This window comes from Prinia subflava, chromosome 3 (genome assembly GCF_021018805.1).
Source record: "Prinia subflava isolate CZ2003 ecotype Zambia chromosome 3, Cam_Psub_1.2, whole genome shotgun sequence".
Classification (NCBI taxonomy): Eukaryota; Metazoa; Chordata; class Aves; order Passeriformes; family Cisticolidae; genus Prinia; species Prinia subflava.
The window spans coordinates 68,704,033-68,726,122 of record NC_086249.1 but is presented as its reverse complement, the minus strand read 5'-3'; the positions used below and the strand labels follow the sequence as shown (position 1 = coordinate 68,726,122).

Sequence of the window (22,090 nt, the reverse complement as noted above, 5' to 3'; positions counted from 1 at the left end):
ATTAGCTATTGGGGTGCCTATTCTCCAGCCCCAGCACATCCAAACTCTTTGGCAGCCAGTGCCCAGTTTCAACAGAGGTGTCAGTAATTTGAGGCTAACTGCTCAGGCATAGGCATAGGCACACAAGCTGTACAAACAACACATCATCTGGCAGTGAGAATAATCCTTTTCCAAATGAGGTGTCTCAGGTAAATTGTTACACCTCTCATGTTACTGATGTCAGTTCAAATATAATTCCAGCAGAATGGGAGTGGAATTTGTGAACCACAAACCAAGCCAGTAAGAAGAAAATCAGAAGCAGAATAGCAGTTTGTTTTCTCTACAGCTGGAGGGGCCTCCCAGAAGTCTCATGATGCTGAAAATGGTTTTGGAACCAATTAGTGCCAACTGTCACATGACCAAAACTGAAACACCACAAACACTACATGGGTTTGAAAAACGCTTCAAGAACTGGCACAAAGGTGGAGGAGCTTCTGCAGCACTGACAGCCACCTGAAAAGTATACAAATGGATCAGTCTTGGACTCAAAATTCACCACTGCTAATGCAGGGTCTCAGCAGATGAACCACTGAGGGTGGATCATTCAGTTATGGGCTTTTGAAAACTCCTCCTGAATACAATACTTCTACTGCATTCTGCTGTATACCTATGTCTCCACCACAAGTGTTCAGTCATTTTCAGATTAGAAACTGAGCTTCTGACCTCTCCTCAACTGTATACTGCTCAGTGCAGTCACACAAGCTCTGGTAAAGAATGATTATTCTCTTTTACACCACAGACCTGGAATTGCATGTCCTGATTTTTCCTTCATCTGCATCACTTCTGTGTCACTGCCCAGTGCCCTGGGGACAGCCAAGAATTTGCAAATTACTGAACACATTGTCAGGATACAGAGTTCATAGAGATATTCAAAAGCCAATTGGACACAGCCCTGATGAGTCTGTTCTCACTGACCCTGCTTTGAAGGAGTAGGGGGCTTGCTTCAACCTCAAACATTCTATGACTGTAAGAGCCATCTCTGGCCTCTCTGAGGGTGTGTTTGTACAGTTACTCCACATGTAACACTGCAATTCTATTTGGCTACTGAAGATAAATTATGCAACATTAATGTTCTGTGTTTTCATTTTGCCTGCAGCATGATTTTAAGGGTGGAGAAATTCACTGCCTCTCTAGCATCTTGAGACGCTTTGTAACTTCGCAAAAGTTGTATTTTGCTTTACAGGAAAATACAGTTTGTAGCTCATAAAAGCCACCATTTGATACTGTAAACAAGGCTATTCCCATATCATGTATTCTCATTCTCAGTCAATGTGTCAAAATCAGGCTGTGGAACAAATGCCTGTCAGAACGTAGCTGGGATCTTCTTGATGCAGTGTCCAGATCTGGCTTAGATACAGTGAGCACATTGGGTTGTTCTGCTTGCTGAGTATTTGTTAAATGTTAACAGTGGGCTTGGAACTTGCAAGACTAAGGGAGGGCTTCCCTGCAGCGCCTTTATAACTAAAATACAAATCTAGGGAGAAAAAAACCCCATAACAACAGAAAACCCTCACAAAAACAAGGAACGCCCAAAGAACTTGTAACAGAACACTAATGTAAGTATTTTAAATCTCAAACATCTTTGTTTTTCCTCATATAAAAGCAGCAAGTGAAAATTGCTCCTGAGGGCATGTCAAGAGAAGCTGCTCTAAGGCAGGGAGGAGAAGGAGTTATGGTGGAAACACGGGACATTACCACAGCTTTCCTACCCACAGGGCTTTTTGGCCTTGATTGAACATTCCTGTGGCCCACTCAGAACTGCTCTGTCATATATGCTGAAGGTCTTTGGCACAGGGGTAGCTTGTTTTCACTGTCCTTACAATACTGTGGGCCCTTCTTTTTCATCCTCATTGCCCTGACCTCCCTCTTCTCTCTCTCTCCCCCGATCAAACACCATTAGATGCAGGAAGAACCTTGTTGTGGTTCTGCTGCTCGTAACACAATTTGCTATGCGAATACTTCCTGTGCACCCTGCCAACATGGCACCTCTCCAAGACACAAGAGTGGTGTTTGGGAGATGGTCACACAAAGCATGATACTTCCTACTACCACTGCTCTGTCCTTCACCTTCCTGTGCCTTGCTGTGGGCAAGGACTATAAATATCCAAGAGCATGAATGGAACGAAGATGGAGACTGCCTGCCTGCACCAGGTGAGTGCTTGCAGCAGCATGGATTGCTGTCCTTCAGATAAGCAGGGATGCACAGAACCTTTTTTAAAACATCTTTCACATAATTTTCAATGTACTTTACACAGAATTTATGTGAAAGTTTAGTTGCATAAAAAAGTGAAATAAACTGTTCCTGCATGATAAATTCCCCTGTTATTTGCAAAGAGCTTTAAATGAACACCAGGGAAATTTTAAGCGCTTCAAAATATAGATTTTACACGCTACGAAGAAAATGAATAAACAAAGGAACAACTTTTGTGTTACAAGAGTCCCTGGTATTCCCCCCCATCTCTAATACCTATATGTTAAGTAGTAGCTATAGTAATAGCTATACGACTTGGTGATGCATTGCAATTTTTCTGAAGTTTCTTCTTCTCCTAAATGCTACTTAGCGAAAGATATGAAAGCATGAAAGTTAATGTCAGATTAATACTATTATCTCTCTTCTCAACCCATGTATCTTTCTAGAGGGAAAAAAAAAGAAAATAAAAAATCCCCTAATACAAGTATGTCTAAAAGAGTCTGACACAGGAAACACACAAGAGAAGCAATCTGAGAAAAGATGGAGGAGGTAAATATGAAAGAAGAAACAAAGAAAGGATTACTAGAAAGAGGAAATGAAATATCAGCAAAAAGATTTGACATGGCATACAACAAAGTAATGTAAGGCTTTAGTGATGGGAACACTAACTTCAAGTAGAGGCAATAAATTCTATCAAACAAGGCAACACAGAAGTGGACTATTTTAAAGACAGCATGGTTGAGCATACATTCTGGAGTTCATGAAAGCAAGCAGAAAGAGGAACTGAAACCAGTTAAGGGTCTCAGCTGTGGGAACAAAAATGTATGAAATCCACGTAAAAGTCAACTGAGCACAGGACAACAGCACTTAGAGCCCCACACTGATTTCTGACCTGCTTCAAAGAACCATGCAGTCTGTTAAGTTTAACCTCTGACATGGTCTGAGAGTTGGTCTTTCCCTCAATGATGGTACTAGCAGTAGAGATAGCTCAGAGACAGACAAAATGCAGTCAAAATATTAGAGTTATTCCATCAGTTTTTGGATTTAATTTATATCCTACTGTTTATTCATCTTTTGTCACATATTCTGTAGTTTTAACAATGGGAACACAAAATTCACTAAGTAATCTCTCTATTTGAATCTAGGCTATAACCCACAGTAATTATGAGCAGTATGTAGCAATATTTTCACTATTTAGGACAGGAAGTGAAAAATACCAAACACATCTAAAATTGCAATAGGGATTTGTGCAGACAGAAGGTAATTACACAAAGTGGACTTTGGCCAAGACTCTCAGAATATGAAGCAATCTCAGAACCTTGTGGAAATTACCATGGGATCTTTAATGATAAGTGGGCTAAATCTTCACTTAAATTGTCCTAAAAAGCATGCCTTCTCTGACAGCATATTGCTACAGAGTGACAGGATCATTGTATTCCAAAATTAGATGGCATGTCCAACACCACAGCACACAAGTGGAAAATTAAAAACAAACAAACAAAAACCCTCAAAGCACAGTCATTTAAAAAACAGGCCATGAGATGACATCTCAAGTGTTTCACGTGCACAGAATTACTTGCTTCCCCCTCTAATTTATTTCAGATTAGTAAGAGATGCTTTATTTTAGGTCAGTGTTATGACAATGGAAGTATGCCAACTTAACCTTCATTTTCTTAATTAGCATTTAACAAGAAGCTTGTCCTCCTCTAGAAATATTTCCTTCCATAAGGAAGAATAACCTTGAACAGAAGACAAAGCTAAGCCAAGGAAAAGAGAAAAATGAAACTGAAGCTCCAAATATATTTACATGTCTTTAAAATATATTTATTTACATACCCGTAAAATGTAAATAAAATAGATCTCAGTAAAAAATTACTTCATTCAGAGAACAGAAACAAGCAAAGCACTCTATCTGTATTCATAACTACTCTGGGGAAAACTAACCACGAAAAAACTCCCTGTTTTACACATGCTCCCTACCATGGACCCATGTGCTCATGTAACTCATTGTTTATCTTGTCTGGAGACAAAAATGCCATGAAAAAGCAATCACAAGGCAGATGGCTGGTTTCACTAATCTGACCCTGTTTCTTCCAAGTAAATCTAGTCTACAACAGTGATGCCCCAAATAATCCACCATTCCTATAATGCTTAGATTTGCATATTTAGGTTAGAAATGCCTGGCATGGCTGGATTAAGATTTACCCCCAGTAAAACAATGCTTTGTCATAAATTCTCCCCCAGAGACCATGCAGATTCTTAAAGCAGACATGTCCACACACTGAAAACCTGAGTGAAAGCACACTCACAAAACACTCTCACCAGTGCTCACCTCTATAGGTGCAATGCCTTTTACTCTGCTCAAACCTGACTGTATAGAGTGACAAATGCAGAGATTCTCTCTGTAGCCACCCCCATGATAACAGATGACAAGATGCAGCACAAGCTTCATCTCTTGCTAATTAAACGAATCAATTAAGAGACTATTGTTGCAACTGTGTAACTGCTGTTCTATAGTGGCAATAACAACCCCACGGGGAGGTCTTTTACTACATTAAAATGCTGTCCTCCACAACTCCATTTGATATTATTAGAAACAGTTATTTGCGTCTTGCTGTCATATTAGTAGCAAAGGCAAATTATGGAAATATGCAGACCAGAATGGTCCCAGTATGAGATCAGGTTTGGTTTTCAACCTCCAAGGGAACAATTGCTGAAATTCCAAAGTTCCCTAAAGTTCTTTAATGGAACTGATAAATCTATCAGCACAGCATCCATTTAGATTCTAGGTAAGGGTCACATATTTGCATACTTTCCTGCTAAGCTGATACAATTCAACTAGATAAATTATCATATTAAGTTTACCCTCCTGAGTTAAACTGATGGAGTTCAAAATTGTTTTCGATGGTTGTCATTAATCGCTGTTACATCCTAAATGCTCACTTTGAAATCTAATTGTGCTGGTGTACCAAGGGTCATATTAATAGCATTTTTAATGTTAAATCTTTGTAAAACATGTTTATTTTACTGATATTACCGCTGAAGCCTAGAAGACTAATGAGAAACAAAGTATATTTATTATCAATAAAAACTTCATTTAAAATTTACATTCAGAGACTTAAATTAGCTTTACTAACTTCATCATGCCTTTGTTTCATTAAGATTCCTGGTTAAGCTTCGAAGTCATATAAATTAATACCTCCTAAACAGTTCTTGGGTATATGCCAAAGTTGCAGACATCAAAAGGCTGTTCAAAAACATGGGCAACGTATATGTTTAATAAACATCTTCATAAGAAAATGCTCATCTTCACTATGAGGTAACAGTCTTGATACAGTTGAAAAAAAACCCCACCAACACTTCTTTGGCCAAATTAAGCAATTAGTAATTATTTCAGTGGTAAATCATAGTCTGCCAAAGTAAATCACTTGAGTTACATCTTTGGGTGGGCTGTCCACTTGTCTTCCAAGAAGTAACCAGTCAAGTTCAGTCCTTGACTTTAAAGTGTTACTGAGCTCCGTGAGTAAGGAACTTGTCAAATGAAGTATGGAAAATCAAAAATCCTAATTTTTCCATTCCTTATTTCTGAGGGATGAGAGGCTTCATTTATTATAAACAAAGACCACTATACTACAGATAGCACACACACTACAGAATCCACCAACATTATGGACGTTCATGAAAATCCTGACCTACTTGTGATGTCATCATGTATTTTTTTCTGCAAATTAAAACTCTAATTGACAACAGAGAAAATAAAAGATATAGATAAAGATTTTTAAAGATTTAGATAAAATAAATTTAGATAAAAGATTTAGATAAAATCTAAATATAGATTTTATATTTTATAAAGATTTTATCTTTTATAAAGATAAAAATGAATAAATAAAAAGCAAAACATTAGAATTTATTTGCAGTAGCCTATTTCCATCCTGGTTTTGTAAGAACACAATGCTTGCAATGCAGATTTTTGCACCTCAATCCCCATTCCCAACTCCTTATCCAATTTGCACCCACATACACTGTTTAAACTGGTGATCAATTTCAGCCAAGTTGATTCAAAGAAAAGCTAAGTGCATCCACCACAAGTACCATAGCTATGTTTTCACAAGTCTTCTGAAGAGCACTGGCTCTGTTACAGAAACAAGACCAAAATCTATAGTCCAGTTGAGGGAAATTTGGCAGCAGTGAATTAGGTATCAAACAAGCACCTGAAGCATCTTCAGCTTCACCTTAGCACCACTACCTCTTGTTGAAGGAGATCTCAGGCCAAGACTACAAGAAGATATTCTGTGGGAACTTATGGCACTTATAGTTTCTTTTAAGTCACAGGAGCAAAATTCAGAAAGAGCTCTGAGCACCTTATTTCTCCTTCCAAAGCAATCCTGAGCAAGATTTCCAAAATAGTCTGATTATTTTGATTGTAGGGATATGGCTTTTGGTAACACTGATATTTCTAGATTGCTCGGATGTTTTTGAGTTTACTCCCAGTGGACAGTTTTAATACATTCACCATACCTTCTGCTTTAAAACATGCAAATAATATATATATCAGAGAATTGAAATGTGAACAGCATATGTAGCTGTGTGACTGCACCTGATCATTCACACCTCATGAACTGGAACAATTCTCACTGCTGAGTCCTAATGATGGTCACTACTTTCACAAGTGAAATCCTTGTTGTGTGAATTACCCACTTTCCACAGAATACTGCAGCACCTTGCTGCCAGCCTCAGGGTTGTCATCATCCACGTTCAAAAGGAAGCTGCTGTTTCCAGAAACAATTGCATGTTTTTTCTGTTGACATCTCTTGCACTACTGAAATGCCATTGATGATAGTTCTACTACTAGAAGCAGTGTGGTTCACAGTGCCTCTGAACGTGGATGAAAAATAAAACCTATACAACAATACAATTCCCTCTAGATCAGCAGGGACTCTAATCTTAAGGCTTGTGAATAGGAAGGGTAAAAAAACCATTTAAAAAAAGACATTAGCTTGCAAAATAAACACCTACTGGCCTATATTTATTTTCTTGCGGTTAGTACTCTACACATTCCAATAAATACCACCTTTGTAACCTCTGCAGGTCCTCAACCGATGTTTGAAACTCTGCATAAATCTTCAGTATCTAATTTCAGAAGTGTTGCATATAGAAAGAAAAGCATAAAGAAAGAAAAGAACTTGTTAAGAACTACCATTTCTAAGGGTGAAAGAAGCAGGTTGTTAAACATTTGCCATTGTGAGCTGAATCAGGCTCATACTGCCAAAGCTTTATAAGAATGCAGAGAGAAGGAAAAGAGGAGGAAGCTGTCTGCTGATGAGATTATACACAGACTGAAGGGTTTCAGGACAATCTGTAAGCCTCAGTAATGGGACAAAAAGTTGGAAGTTTGCTGTTGAAGCAAAAGCAGATAAGCCATGGCAAGAGGGAGAAGAAGGGAGAATCAGCAGTGAGAAAAGTTAGTATACTGGCCTGTAGATCCTAAGATTATCTTAGATACATAACTGAAATAAGAAAATACAGTGTGACAGGAGCAAAGGCAAAGATTTTGAGGACTGCCTTTACGTAAAGCTCTCCATTTCTGACTGCCATGAACAGGATACAGAACTAATAACCCTGACTGCATACGGAATTTCCCTTTGCCAGTCTATCTGGAAGAAGCTAAAATCCAAAACTCGTTAATACTGTGATTATTACTGCACTAGAATATATGTCAGCTATGCTAAAAAGTATGGCCAGGGCTTGACAGAGACTACATTTCCTAAATCCAGTATTCTCAACCTGGAATTTGTAGCTCTGGTTGCAGTAGTGGGTCTCGGGACTATTTTAAATGGGTCTGCAAAAAGGCTGAAGAAAAGGAGATGTAGTATCAACAGGCTAACAGTAATCATAAGCAAGCATAAGCTACCACAGCAAAACTTCAAATATTTTGTAAATCAAAGGTGGCAAAAAGCACTCCATTGGCGATTAGCAATGGAAAAACCCCCACTGAGATGCATGAATCAAGAAAACAGTGCTAGGAAACTCAGAAAGCACCTAAAGATGGCTTGACTCTTAAGCCAGACTAATTCCAATCTGTTCCATGTGTGTTCCTATATTGTGTTCCCCTATATTGTTAAGTAATATACTGAGCACTATGTCATGTATATGTTCTTTCATCACTCCTCAGAGGAAAAAAAAAAACTATTTATATTTCTGCTGTGATGTTGGAGAAGATCAAAGAAATGGCATAAATGAAGAACAGAGGATAGGGACTGTCCCAGGAAAGTGATCCACTGGGTCAGCAGAGCATCACTGTCAAGTATGGCCTGCAATCCAAAGCTGACAATGGCATTACAGATGTGATGGAGCCAGGCTGCTCATTATCTGAACATACACAACTTCTTTATTTCACATTCTACACACAGTCTAGAATACGTTTAATGCTTGCACAATAATCTGCAGTTCTCTATATACTCGCAGCTTTCTTAGTGTTAAAGGCTGCCTGCTCAGACGTATTTCATTGCTGAAGTCCAGCTGAGCAGCCTGAATAACCAACAAATGACTGGGGCCAGCAGTGGGCCAGCCAAAAACATTCCTCTCACGTAAGAGAACAGAAGGTGGAACGAAAAGACAAAAGACACAACAGAAAATGGAGGGTAATTAGAAAGACAGGAATGAAGGGTGGACTGAGGTCTTCTGAGTACTCAAACATCCATTTTTTTTAATTGCATAGGCTGAAGCAGAAGCTCTGTGTATAGATCTTTGTGGTTTTCTATAGATTTTATGTATCTATTTTATATGATTTTTACATCTAGAGAACAAGGCTTGTGAGGAACAGCTAAAGGAGCTGAGCTTGTTTAGCCTGCACAAAAGGAGGCTTAGGGGAGACTTTCACACTCCCTATAAATGCCTCAAAGGAGGTTGTAGCCAAGTGGGGATTGGTCTCTTCTCTCAGGTAACAAGCGATGAGAGAAAAATGCCTTAAGTGCACCAGAGGATGTTTAGATTGGATATTTGGAAAAAAAATCTTCATGGAAAAGGTTGTCAAACATTGAACAGGCTGCCCAGGAAAGTGGTGTAGTCCACAATCTCTGAAGGTATTTAAAAGATGTGAAGACATAGCACTTGGGGACATGGTTTAGTGATGGATTTGACAATGCTGGGTTAATGGTTAGAACTGATCATCTTGGATCATCCATCTTTACAATCTAAGCAATTCTGTGATTCTACATTTTTTACAAACATACTTCTGTAAGATGTCTACACACAAGAAGACACCCCATAAAGGACTGTTTCCTTATTTCCTGCACTCTTGATTTTGGGTACAGTTTTGGACATTAATCTGAAGCATGTAGTATCTTGCTTCTTTTTTCTTTGTACAATATATAGCACAACCAGGTTACTTGTTGTTATGGTAATGGTATTAATAAATACACTATCTGAACAAAATCTAGTGTAAAGTGGCCAAACAGCAGAACTCCATCAGCACACCACATCTAGTAACATTCATCAGAGGGGACAAATGAGCAAAAACTCAAATAAAATGTCAATTACAGCAATAACCCAGGATATCCTCTGCAATAATTTAGTGAAGACTCAAAATGTTATCCTCACAGTGCAATTTCTCATTCAACAACTATTTCTTACAGCTACAAGTTGCTTGCTCCTCAGGCAGAAACATCCTAGTACATCTTCCAAAAGCATGAGTCCCTTTCATATCTGAAACTCACAACCCTCTATCAAGAAACAATTTGGAGAAAATAAGCTGTCTAATGCCACTACAATTTGGAGAGAAGAGAAATGCTCAAGTAGCAATGAATTTCTACACATGATCAGAAACAAACAAAAGCATTATTACAAATCCATGCAGACCCCCAAGTGATGCTAACAGTATGCACTCAAAGCTATGATATTGCTGGAGAAAGCAACATGATTTTTCCTGTTCTCCTCTAAAATAACAGAAATATGCTGCTACACTAACAGAAACATTCATCTCACTGTCCAGATGTTTACCATATGTTATGCAGCAAAATTCATATTACACTGTTGTCTTTCATCTGCAATGCAGTCTTCTCTGTCCTCCACCTAACTAACTGGAACAGCCAGGATATTTCTAATAGAGAAGCACAGCTTTCACTTCACCTCAGAGTGTCAGTTGCCTTCCTGAAGAAGGGACGTGTGTTTTGTCAAAGTCCAGCAGCGGAGTTGTTTCTACAGCCCAATGTCAAAAAATCAAGTGAAGCCATTTATTGAAGCTGATGCCTTCCTGACATCAGCCAGGCCAGGCAAACTGTGCTTCTTCCAAGCTGGTTCTAAAAATATATTCTGCTGGACAGGTCAGTGGTCTGTACACTCCATGGCACCATGCTGCCTGGTACCACTGGAGTGCCATCAACATTTGCCCTGATCAAAAGGAACACAGAATGCTCAGAGTTATCCTTTATGTTTGCTACTAAAAAAGAATAGAGAAGTAACTTCGTAAGCTGTTTATTATGTTGATAACAATACATAACAATAATAATAACAATGAGCAATCAAGAGTCTTTTGCTGTTATATTTTCCTTTCAAACACTTCCTAAGTCAACTACATTTAGCAAGGGTTTAATAAGAGATAAGTAATGGTGACCTCAAATTGTATTTCTAGGGCCTTCATTAAGATAACATTTTCTTTGTTTGAACATTTACAGTTGTGTATGTGAATATGTACATATGCACACAGACTGTGTATCTACGTGTGCAGCAATTTGTAGTGGATATCATTGTATCTTCCCCCCCCATTACCTAAACTGAGCATATTAAGTTTAAATCAGAACAGTACAAGGATGCTAAACGAGTGACAGACAAATGAAAAAGAAGGACTTACGGAAAGGAGGACACTGGGCTACAAGAACTGACAGAAGCACAGGCACAGATTGGATTCCATGGGAAAACTGGTATTGGAACAAACCCTGGGAAGCAGACTTCATTACTGTTTCTCTACCCTGATTGCTGAAGTTCTCTCTCTGGGTTTGAGCAGCAAGATGTGCATAATCTATATTAAATAAAAAAATCTCAAGGCTTTTCTGTTTAGTCCTCCTGAGAATTTTAGTAGTAATCACATACTTGATTTCCCCAAATAACTAGGATTCAATAAACATACACGAGCTAGTCAGTAAGATCTAACATATATTACAGTTCATCAGCTGTTTCATCACCTTTTCTTTAAAGCTAAAAGCACATTAATTCTATTCCCTCTTTTATCATCTTTTCCTGTTGCATAAGGCCCAGAACATGAGTTCTGGTCTGTAAGTGAGATTTCAGGGCACTTCTAACAAAAGAATACAAAATATTTTCACATCAAATTTGAACAACAGTTTTAATATTTAACGTCACTAAATACACAATCAGAATTTTCCCTGCTACAGCACCCACTTTGAGAGAAATCAATTAAAATCTAGTCAGTATTATCAAGTTGCATTTGTATTTATATCCTATCTACTTGCAGTAATTATTTCCTTCTCACACAAACACTATCTGATCAGCCACCTAGCAGCAATCTCACATATACAGGTTGCAACTCCAGAGCCCGAGCATCATCCTAAATACAACACTGCAGAACAAAACTTCATTTTTATGTCTTTATGCTACTGCAACTCTGCTTGCAATTAAGACAAATAAATATGCACACACAGAGATGTATTTATAGAAGTAAAAAATAGTAGGGGCACTTTTTATTTCTAAAAACAAACATGTAAGGTAAAAACATAAATGCAAGGTATTCTTGTTAAGTTTACCATGTCAGACCTCACCAACCAATGCAAGTAGGACTTGCAGAAGAACTAATCACAAGTAGAATGAAAGCATGAACATATGCAATCCTAATCCACTTGTGTTCAAAACAAAGAGTGCACAAAGACTTTAGGACTAAATTCTAAGTGCAATGTTTCATTCCTAGGATTTCACTGGATTTCACTAGGATTTCAGTATCACTACAGTGAAATCTATTGGCAGCAAGCAGGACAACCTACTTTTGAGTATACTTAAATTTTATTTTATTTTCAGAATTATTTTAGATGCATATAGAAAAATTCAATGGCTGTATTTTAAGCATGCAAATCACAGAACTGGAAGTTGCTTCAATCACATGTATGTTTATAAACATCCATGACCTAACACAAAACTCGTATATTATACATGATTGCTCCACAGAACAATTTTATAGAGTAAATTCTGTCTAATTATATAAAATCTGTTTTGGATTTTAGGCATACTTCTATCCAGCAAACAAAATCTGAGAGAACTACAGAGCTACCAAATCTGGTTAGAGTGAGAAAAGAACAGAACACTTTGCCTTACTAAACAGCTTTTCCCAAGACGTTTACTGGGATAATTACTCTGGGATATAGGGATACGTGATACAGTGAAGCAATAGAGATCAGCAAGTTGATGTGAGGAAGAATGGGATTGATCCCAATGTGCACCAACCCTCAATATACTGCAATAAGCTTACAAATCTACACTACAATCAGTTGCTTTTAGATCCTTTCTAAATGAAATACATATACAGAGTTGAATCAATAGAAAGGTAGAATACAGATACTGTGCCTTGGAAATTAGGCCTACATTCACCTGCTAAACTCAGAATATTTACACATAACACTGACCCCCGTAACTACAAATGTAAATGTACTAGAAGTGTAATTTAGCTACTTTCTGTTTACATTATATTCTTCTGCCAACTTAACTCTTTTCAATACACAGTTATTACATGCTTACCACTGTGCCTAGAAACTGAATGCTTGTCTCTCCAGAGGCATTCCGAGAAATCCGCTGAAAAACACAAATGTAAGAATTGATTAAAGCAACTCAAAATTTGCAACCATTCTATTTTCTTTGTCACATCACTGTAAAGTAATCAAAAACAATTGAATACATACATCTATACATGAAACAGATAAAATAATTTCCTTCAACAGAAGTACTAAAAGTCTAAATCATACTGGTTCTCAGATTTTGGTCAGTCAACTCAATAAAATTTATTTTTGAAGGACAATGAAAGCAAATATGGCCAAGTACAACCAACCTTGTGCTCGAATGTCATGAATAATGAGGCTTCTGCCATCTCTGTAATTCTGTATTCCTGTTACTCACATTTAGCATTATCTTCATTCTCTCCTAATGAGAGACATTTTAATCTCTTTTTAAAATGCAAACCTCCAATGATGTTACTTTGAAAACAGAAAAAAAAATGACCTTATGAAATGTCTGGTCACCTACTGTGGTTCAGGAGTTGATTGAAGTTATTAAAGAGTCTTCAAATATTACATTGTCAGTAAGTCGCAAGACAATGCAAGAGAAAATATATTAGTGGTTTCACATAGTATTAAACATAATTTAAATATGCAAAATGCATAAAGAATTCTTTCTTCCTGTGAATAATTTTCTCCTTCAGTGTCAAAAGTTTTTTCTCACATTCTGTTCCTACTATTTAAGCTATGGCCCACAGAAGTCCCAATGCAAGGAACACAGCCCTCATTTTACACAATGCCAAGAGTACATAAACGTAGTAAAGCACAGATCTGAGAAGATGAGCATTATTGCAAAGAACTGCAAAGAAATCTTCATTTTAAAGACAAAAAATCTTAAGAACAGGGCTGCAAATAATCTTGAGTGATCTTCTAGCCTAAGACTCCCAGCAGAATCAAAACATGCTAGTGTGACTCCCAAATGATGTGTTTCTAACTCATTCTCAGAATATTTCAATTACAAAAATTTCACAGCCTCCCTAAGTAATTTATCCCAGTGTTCTGCATCTTTACCATTAGAAAGTTTTTTCCTGATATTTGATTAAAATAACCCTTACTTCAAACTGTATACCATATTACCCATATTACCCATATTAATTCTCATCTTTCTCGTTACACCCAGGAAACACAGATTACTCCCTTCCTTTCCACAGCCATCTCCACATGTATGAAGAGCCCCTAGCATGGCTCCCCTAAGTCTTATCTTATCTAGATCAAATGAGAAAGTACTACACAACAATAGCTAGATATCCCCCAAAACAATTTCAATAGCAATAAATTAAATCCTGGTCCCCTTTCATTAATGGTGCATGTTCCTCAGCTACACTTTATGAAGTAATAATTACTACAGCCCAAACATGCTTATTTTTTGAATTAACAGGTCACACACTGACATTGCAATCTGTACAATCATATGAAAACAAAGGGTGATGTGCCAGAGCCTGACATATTTCAACAATAATGATTAATGGAATGGAAAATATGGGAAATAAAATTTCATACAAAACCTGACGTTTACTTTTATAAAGGAAACAGGAATATACACTTTTCCCACAGTCTAGGATAAACACAATCAGGTTTTGGAAACCACAAAGAAGAACAAAGTACCGGCTGCCTACAATGAATGAACTGCATGCCAAAACAAACAAGTCCCAACCACTTGATAAGCTGTCAGAAAATGGCAAGCTGAAAAAAATTAAAGGATTTAATTTCTTTTTTTCCTGGAATGCCCTCCACCCTTGTTAGAGTTCTGTCACTTATTGTGCTACCCTTTTGTCCGCTTTCAAGGGTCATTAGAGACCTTCTCATGTCCTAATAAAAATTCCATTTTTTTGGCTAATCTCCCTGTCACACAGAAAAACACAACTTAAAAACAAAACAAAAAGAAAAATAGAGTCTTTTTGTCATTTTCTTTAAAGGCTTTCAGAGTAAAGCCAGGTATCATGACAACATGACTTACTTTTTCACAACTGAAAAGAAAATCATTAAAATATTTCCTCACACAGATTTTCCTAACTTGCAGCCAAATAAGCTAGCATAGCAAAAACCAAGCCCTTTCAAAAATTATTTAATAACCACTTTAATAAAGCTAAATAAGTATGTCTCTAAAGAAGGCACCTTTTAAAGCCTCAGTCTCAAGATAAGACAAAGATAGCAGCAGCATTTTTCCTGCCCTGACACTGCTGGAGCACACTGGTATCACACTATAGCAGTTCCTCGCTGCTACTGTTTGCTGTGTCCAAAATACAAAGCATTTCATTCAGTGTCAATCACATTTGAAGTCAGTACAAGCACTAAAACCCATTTCTTAAATTAATATCTGGGGTTGGGGGGAATAATGGGGGAGGTGAAGAAAGTTGTTAAGAAACAGAGGGGAAAAAGAAATTTCCATCATGGGTTTGCGTAAAAACAAAAAGAAGGAAAGGTGGAGAAATTCTCCAAGTCACAAAACATAATGTTACAGCAACACCAAAAAGAGAACTGCCAGGCTTTTGAGAACTGTGTTACAAAAGAAGTCTGAACATTATCATAATTAATGTTTCAAATTACAGTAAATAAATTTCAGCTATTAGATGTGATTAGATTTTTCTGAAAAGAGTTATTTCTGTTCCACTGGCAGGCTTGCGTTTCTAGGATTTGTAAATGTAATTGATGTTTTCAAGAAAATGAAAGGACATGGTTAACAATTATTCTTTTATTTCCCACCTCTTTAGAAAAAGGGCCAGTCTCCAGTTTCTCTTGTGAAGTTAGATATTTACATATTCTATACCTCGTAATAGATGGTTTCATATTGCATGTGATAGCAGGAAAGTAATCAAATAGGGGTAACAATAGAGAATAGTTAATTATATGCATTGTCATTGCTTTCCTAATAAATTGCAAATTATTTGCTAGGAGGTTCACACCAAAAAGGCAAGGGAAATTTATCATTTGTTCAAAGACAAAACATCTCCATGTGTTTACCTGTCAATACGGTAAAATTACATTGTTGACATAAATGACGCAATTTTAGATATAACCAATTTCTCTTCTGGTTGATTCAGTGCACAGAGCTCCTGACTAACTTAATTAGTATCATGGGAGTTAAAAGTACATTTTTCTTTCCTTATGAGAAAGCAACAAGATAACTCAAATCTGAAAAAAAAAATCACAACTTCAAAAAACCCATCTGCAGTCTCAAAGCTGTCAAATGGGTGCGAGTGTTACATAAATATTATATGTATTTTTACACACACAGGTTACAGTATGTTCTACTGCATATGCTATGTATATACAAACAAAATGCTTATGCACACATGTAAAAATAGAGAAGTGTATTCAATCATACAAAATGTGTTTGATTCTCCTCTATCTTGTGTATGCTATACCACAGTCATTTCACAAATAATCATTTTAATCTCCAAATCCCAGTAAATTACAAGAGGTTAGTGTGATGACTTTAAATTCTTCTGCTTTGCCATAGAAAATTATTTCCACTTAGTTGGGTATCAATGATGTATTCATTGTAAGATGCAATAGGGTTACAATCAGCTTTGCATTAAGCCTGCAATGGATGAGCACTAGCAGATAAAAATGATAACAACCTTTACAAGAAGAAGGATAAAGCAGCTCAAGAAAACATAAAATATATATTACTGAGAGGCATTCTTAACTGACATTATTAGACAACAACAAGATCTTAGAATAATTTCCACAAATCTTCTGGTCTCTAAGACTCTCAAGCTACTGGAAGGGAGCAGCAGCAGAGAAGGAATAATACAAAAAGAAAACACAACAGACCAAAAGCAATTTTTTTTGCTTTGCTTACAAATAAAAAAGTAATGATATCCCCCAAAGTCAGAATTAATTTGAACTGGCAACGACAATCAGATAAATAAACACACAACCTTCTCAAACACAATTATCTTGAACTACTATGTACTGGCTTTATTTGCTGAAAGTAAAAACTGGAGACCATTTCTTTTTTTCTGGAGACAGAAAACACACAGATTGTCACTCAGCCAATGTTTCTTGCAATTTTTTCAAGTTATGGCATGACTATATTCCCAGCAGGACAACAAACTACCAAACCAAAACCAAAATTACAAGCCCAGAAAATTTATGGATAGGCTACAGATAAAATTTGAGTGAAACACTGGTAGTTTCCCAGCATGGAGCTGTTTTTCAGAATGCAGAACTTCTTGCAGCCCAGCCCCTATTGTTTCATTTCAACTGCTCAGTAACTAAAAATCTGGACATCTTATGCCAGGAATTTCAAATGAAGGATGCTATCCACTTTTTGGCAAATACTTATAAATTCTGGAAAACTGCACCTAACAAAACAGAGGCCAGAATCATTCCCAGATAGGTTTAATTAAAAACCAAATTATTCCCATGACAGGGAAGATCAGAAAAAAAAATCCCATGGTATTTTACCTTGTAATGTTCTAACAGATTCATTTGCTTGTACTTAATCTATGAGATTTTGTGTACATGAGGATGCTTGGACATCTGGAAAGCTCCACCTTCCACCCATGCAATTCCTAGCTTTGGAGTCTCATGGTTGGGTCAGAAAGGAGGAAAAGGCTGCAGAAGTAGCTGCGAAACCTTTAAGTCATCTCCTCAACAAAAAGGGGTGATTAATTTGACCTTATCAGTCTCTTTTTCTGTCTTCTTCCAGAAAGCAGAACTTCATTTCAGCACTGTCTTTCCACTGTGCAAAATCCCAGCCGAGGGATGCAATCCCAGACTAGCAATGTGACCAAGCTTTGCAGTATGCTGGAGTCTGTCTGTATTGCACTGCACCTTCAGACTTGTTCACCCTCACAAGCCTTTCCACTTCAGGAATCACCCTACTTTTCCACCATTTAACATTCTCCACTGGTGGTGCCATCATTTTCTCCCCATAAAGCATTAAACTACAGATGGGAAGTTAACTTAATTTTGTGCACTGCTCTGCCCTTAGCCATTACTAGTTTCAGTTCACACTTTATAGTAAATGAAGCTTCAGTGAGTTGTTCTTCCTCAGGGCATGTCCACATGTCCCAGGTTCTTACAAGGGCAGCAGTCATCCAGTGGGGAAAGAGATGATCAAGGGCTGTGTGTGAAGCATTTGCACTTGTGAAAGATGTCTAAGACTGATGTTAGCAGCACTGTGCTGAAGTAAAGGAATCCTGCCAGAATGCTGAAATACTGGCCTCCCCTGGCACCTGTTGCAAGCTATCTCAGTCCCTTTCCAGGGACTAAATGGAATCTGTTCCCAAACAGTACAAACACAGATGTTAAATAAAGGGTGAGTGGCTTACAGGGCATCAATGCACACAGACAATTGTGCAGGTGCAGTTTCTAAGAGGCTCAGGCACCATATCACTACTTTTTAGGAGTTCTCTTAATGCCTGGGATTCAATTGCAGGAGATGTCCTCCCATGAACAGAAAAACAGAAACACAGATGCTTCCCAATATTTCTTTATGTGATATCCAATGTGACTGTTACTTGTTACTTCTTTTTGCCAAGTTTTTTTTTAATGTTAAAACCACTGCAGGTATGCTATTACATATACAGAGAGTGCCTTTTAAGTATGTTCATGTGTTTCTTTAATCCTCTGAGATAGGTAGGTGTTACAAAGAAGTAGATGACAGGTTTTAACACTAACAAAAAAGAAACAATCCAAACAAACAAACAACAAACCCCACACAATCCCAGCCCTCCCAAACAACAACCCAAAAAAAACCTCCACAGGAAATACTGTTTATTTGGTGTTAGTAAAGAATTAATCTAAAGGACATTTACTTCAACCCAAGATTTACAACAATACAATAATTAGGCATTTAGCCTTCTCTGTGAACTTCTAAATTTTTGCTATTACTACATTAAATCACAACATGACTAGAACTTCTGGAAGCTTTACCCTTGTTTTGGCATGCCATGATACATGTTGCTCTAATAAGTGGTGGGGGGGGGTGGATTATACAGTGAAAATGCCGCCATGTGATTCTAGATCTGGTAACGTCTGTGGCTGCCCTGAGAAAAATTCTTGCCAGGATCCACAGTCCTTTCTCACTCTTCTTATGTCCCTCCTCTTCCTTCCCCTTTGCTCTCTGATTGTGTTACCACGTTCAAGAAAACCATCTTTGAGGGTTTAGATATCATAAAACTACAATGTCTGTCAGCACCTGAACACAATGCTTTGGTCCTTGGACACATACAGAAGCCTTATAGTTATTCATCTTGAATATTGTTTGTCTTGAGAATGTATAGCTCCAAGAGGAAAAAAATATGGCATAAGATACCATGACAACTAATGGTTTTTGATTAACATCTTGAGTAAGACAGGATAAAACTAATCCCATTTCAAAGGGATTGATGGAACATATCAGTTGATCACTCATTTCCTTCCTGAATGAAAAAAAGAAACTATATTCATTTTCATTAAAGAATTCATAAAGGTAGTGGTGTATGCTTTTAGCTCTTTTGCTGTAGTTTCAGGAGCTTTGATTCCCTTTAATTTTCCCCTTGCCTTCACATATTCTCCATTTGAACTAGGGACAAGAAATCTGTACCAGATTTGGCTAGGTTGGCCATAACTGGAACAGGCTGAAAAAAAACCAGGGAGTGAGCTACAGGCTAATCAATGTGGGCCATCAGGAATTCGGGCTCACATTGGCTTTTCTCTACCCAAAAGTACAGCTGTGTGGGTATAGGATAACCAAATGTCTGCAGATCATTCTGAGTCCCTCTTCTGGAGACGACCTAGCAAGAATAATTTTGAAATCATGGTTGAAGGACAACAGCAGAGTATGTGCAGTAATTACACAGCACTAAAAAATGGACTGTCAAGCAGTCATGATCACTGCTCACTAAACCTTCCCAAAATAATTTTCAGGGGTTAAGAAAATAAGCATTCTGAGGTAATGGTACTTTAGACTGAAAACCTATATAATGTATCCTATCATTATCACAGATTACATCTGAGATCTCAAAACAGCAAAATGACAAAAAGGTAATTTTTCTTATAAAAGTAACAAAAATTACACATATGAAAAAAGTCTCTAAAGAGTTGTAGGAAATGAATACTTGGGCAAAGGCTTTGTTCTCCTGTCAGACATTTCCCTGGAACAAAGACTTCATAACCTACAGCATTCTCATTTTTTCTGTTATTATAGACCAAAATAATAATCTGAAGAAACATTGTATCAGAGAAGCACTTATATTTGTCATACCCCAGGATGCAGCATATACTACTCCTGCTGCAATTGTTGATGCAATAAATAAATTAAATGAAAAAATAAGTGATGCCATCACCAAATTCCCTTTAACACTAAGTAGAGAAAGCTCCCCTGATAAATCTTCATCTATTTCATTCACAAAAACACTTGAAGCTTGAGACTGATGATTTCAGTTTTACAGGATCATGTTCTTGTTTAGCAACTCCATTACTCTCTTAATTACACCTTGCTGTGACTGATAAAGACCTCTTTACTGTAAAGTTTCGGATGCCCAAGAGACACAGAACAGTTTTGCTGGAAGGGATCTCTGGAAATCAGGTAGACATATTCCCTGTTCAAAGCAAGGCTAATGTCAAAGGGATACTGAACTGCTCAGGACCTTGTCCAGTTGAGTTCTTGATACATCCTACAGAGCTTCAGTTCATCAGGGACTAATTCTCTGAAAGCCAGGAAATACAAAAAGGAGCTATCACCAGTGCTATTGTAAAATTGCTTTGCTGAAAGTGACAAAAAGTTTTCCAGGATCCAGGCAGAATGCCTACACTACCTTTAGAGGGTGGAAGGTTTCATAACAGCAAGATAGCAGAGCTATGGGCCCAACAGTTTGGCAAAGTGAAAAGGCTGGGTGCATATGATGGAACTAAGGAGTACAAAAGTATTGGCAAAGATGGTGACAAATAATTCAGACTAAACCACTCTGTGGTTCTGGCTCAGCATCCTTTTGCTACGGGAAACTATCTGCAAGTAAAAGGTATTTAAGGATGACATGAGTGTTTGATGGTGGGATGAATGAAGGCACAGCATTCAACAGCACTAAGCAGTTGTAAACTTTGTCCATGTAGCATTGCCACAGAGAAGCCTCAAAATCTGAATGGTCAGTGGGGTGGTTTTTAAGAACTTGCCCAACACAAGTACTCATTGCTTTGAGGATCTCCCCTTGGATGCACTTTTTTTCTTGAGCAACCTGCTCACCCTGCAGATGTCTGGTCTTCCTGTGCAGTGTCCTAGCAGAAGGCGCACACTTGCACCCTTACTAGTAAGGACAGAGCTGCAGTTAGGTTCAAGCCCATTTGCTGGAACCATCCTTGGTTCCTTGATTTATCTTGAGGTCCCCTTAGATTCTAGCTCCCATGAGGAATAAAAGATGTTCAAACTCTATGGAAAAAAGACAGCTTATTCCTTCCTTCCACCTGCTCCCCAGTTCATACTGGGAGACAGAAGAGGTCAAAGACAACTTCTGCAGGCACAGGGCCCAGTGAAATCTATCTTACTTGTATATGGGAGGAGAGACAGAGAAGTAAAAATGTCCTCCTAATTGTCCCAAAATGTGCCTGTTGTCTTTCTTCCAACTGTCATTACTTTCCAGGATAACATACTGAGCCACCATTCTCCCTTCCAGTTTCCATTGGAATTCTTACTTTTCCTTTCCACAACTCAAATCAATGTCCACTTTTCCACTCACTCTTCATAGGAATCACTAAGACCCTCATTTATCAATTTATTTTTTATTCTAAATATTTCCTAAAAGATTATATCATATTAAAATCCTATTTTATATATATAAGTATTTTAAATATGCATTTGCAATTAAATAAAACCCAGTCCCTTCAAATCTGAGGAATCTCTATTGCAACTATATTCCTATAGTTCTTTGATTTTCAGCAAAGGCAAAGTCCAAATTGCTAATACAGCTAGGTGTACGTCAAATTCTGAGTCACTAACATCTTTTGAAACAAGTAAGGGAAACCATTTTGGTGAAGTATTTTTGTACAAAAAAATGCCATTTGCTTGGTGGACAAAATCCTACACTTCAGGATGTGTTGAATTCTGCCTCACCAAATGAGAGGCAGAGTTTAGTTGTAAGTAGAGAAAATGCTGAGAAAC

At 37.5% G+C, this 22,090-nt stretch overlaps 1 protein-coding gene across 1 annotated transcript in view; it reads right to left on the bottom strand.

Moving 5' to 3' along the window:
- PCCA (propionyl-CoA carboxylase subunit alpha) overlaps positions 1-22,090 on the bottom strand; it is a 275,454-nt gene that overhangs the window by 46,316 nt on the left and 207,048 nt on the right. The window contains exon 21 of the mRNA XM_063392367.1: positions 12,971-13,024. Coding sequence (XP_063248437.1) covers positions 12,971-13,024 — 54 coding nt within the window. The remainder of the gene's footprint in view (positions 1-12,970; positions 13,025-22,090) is intronic.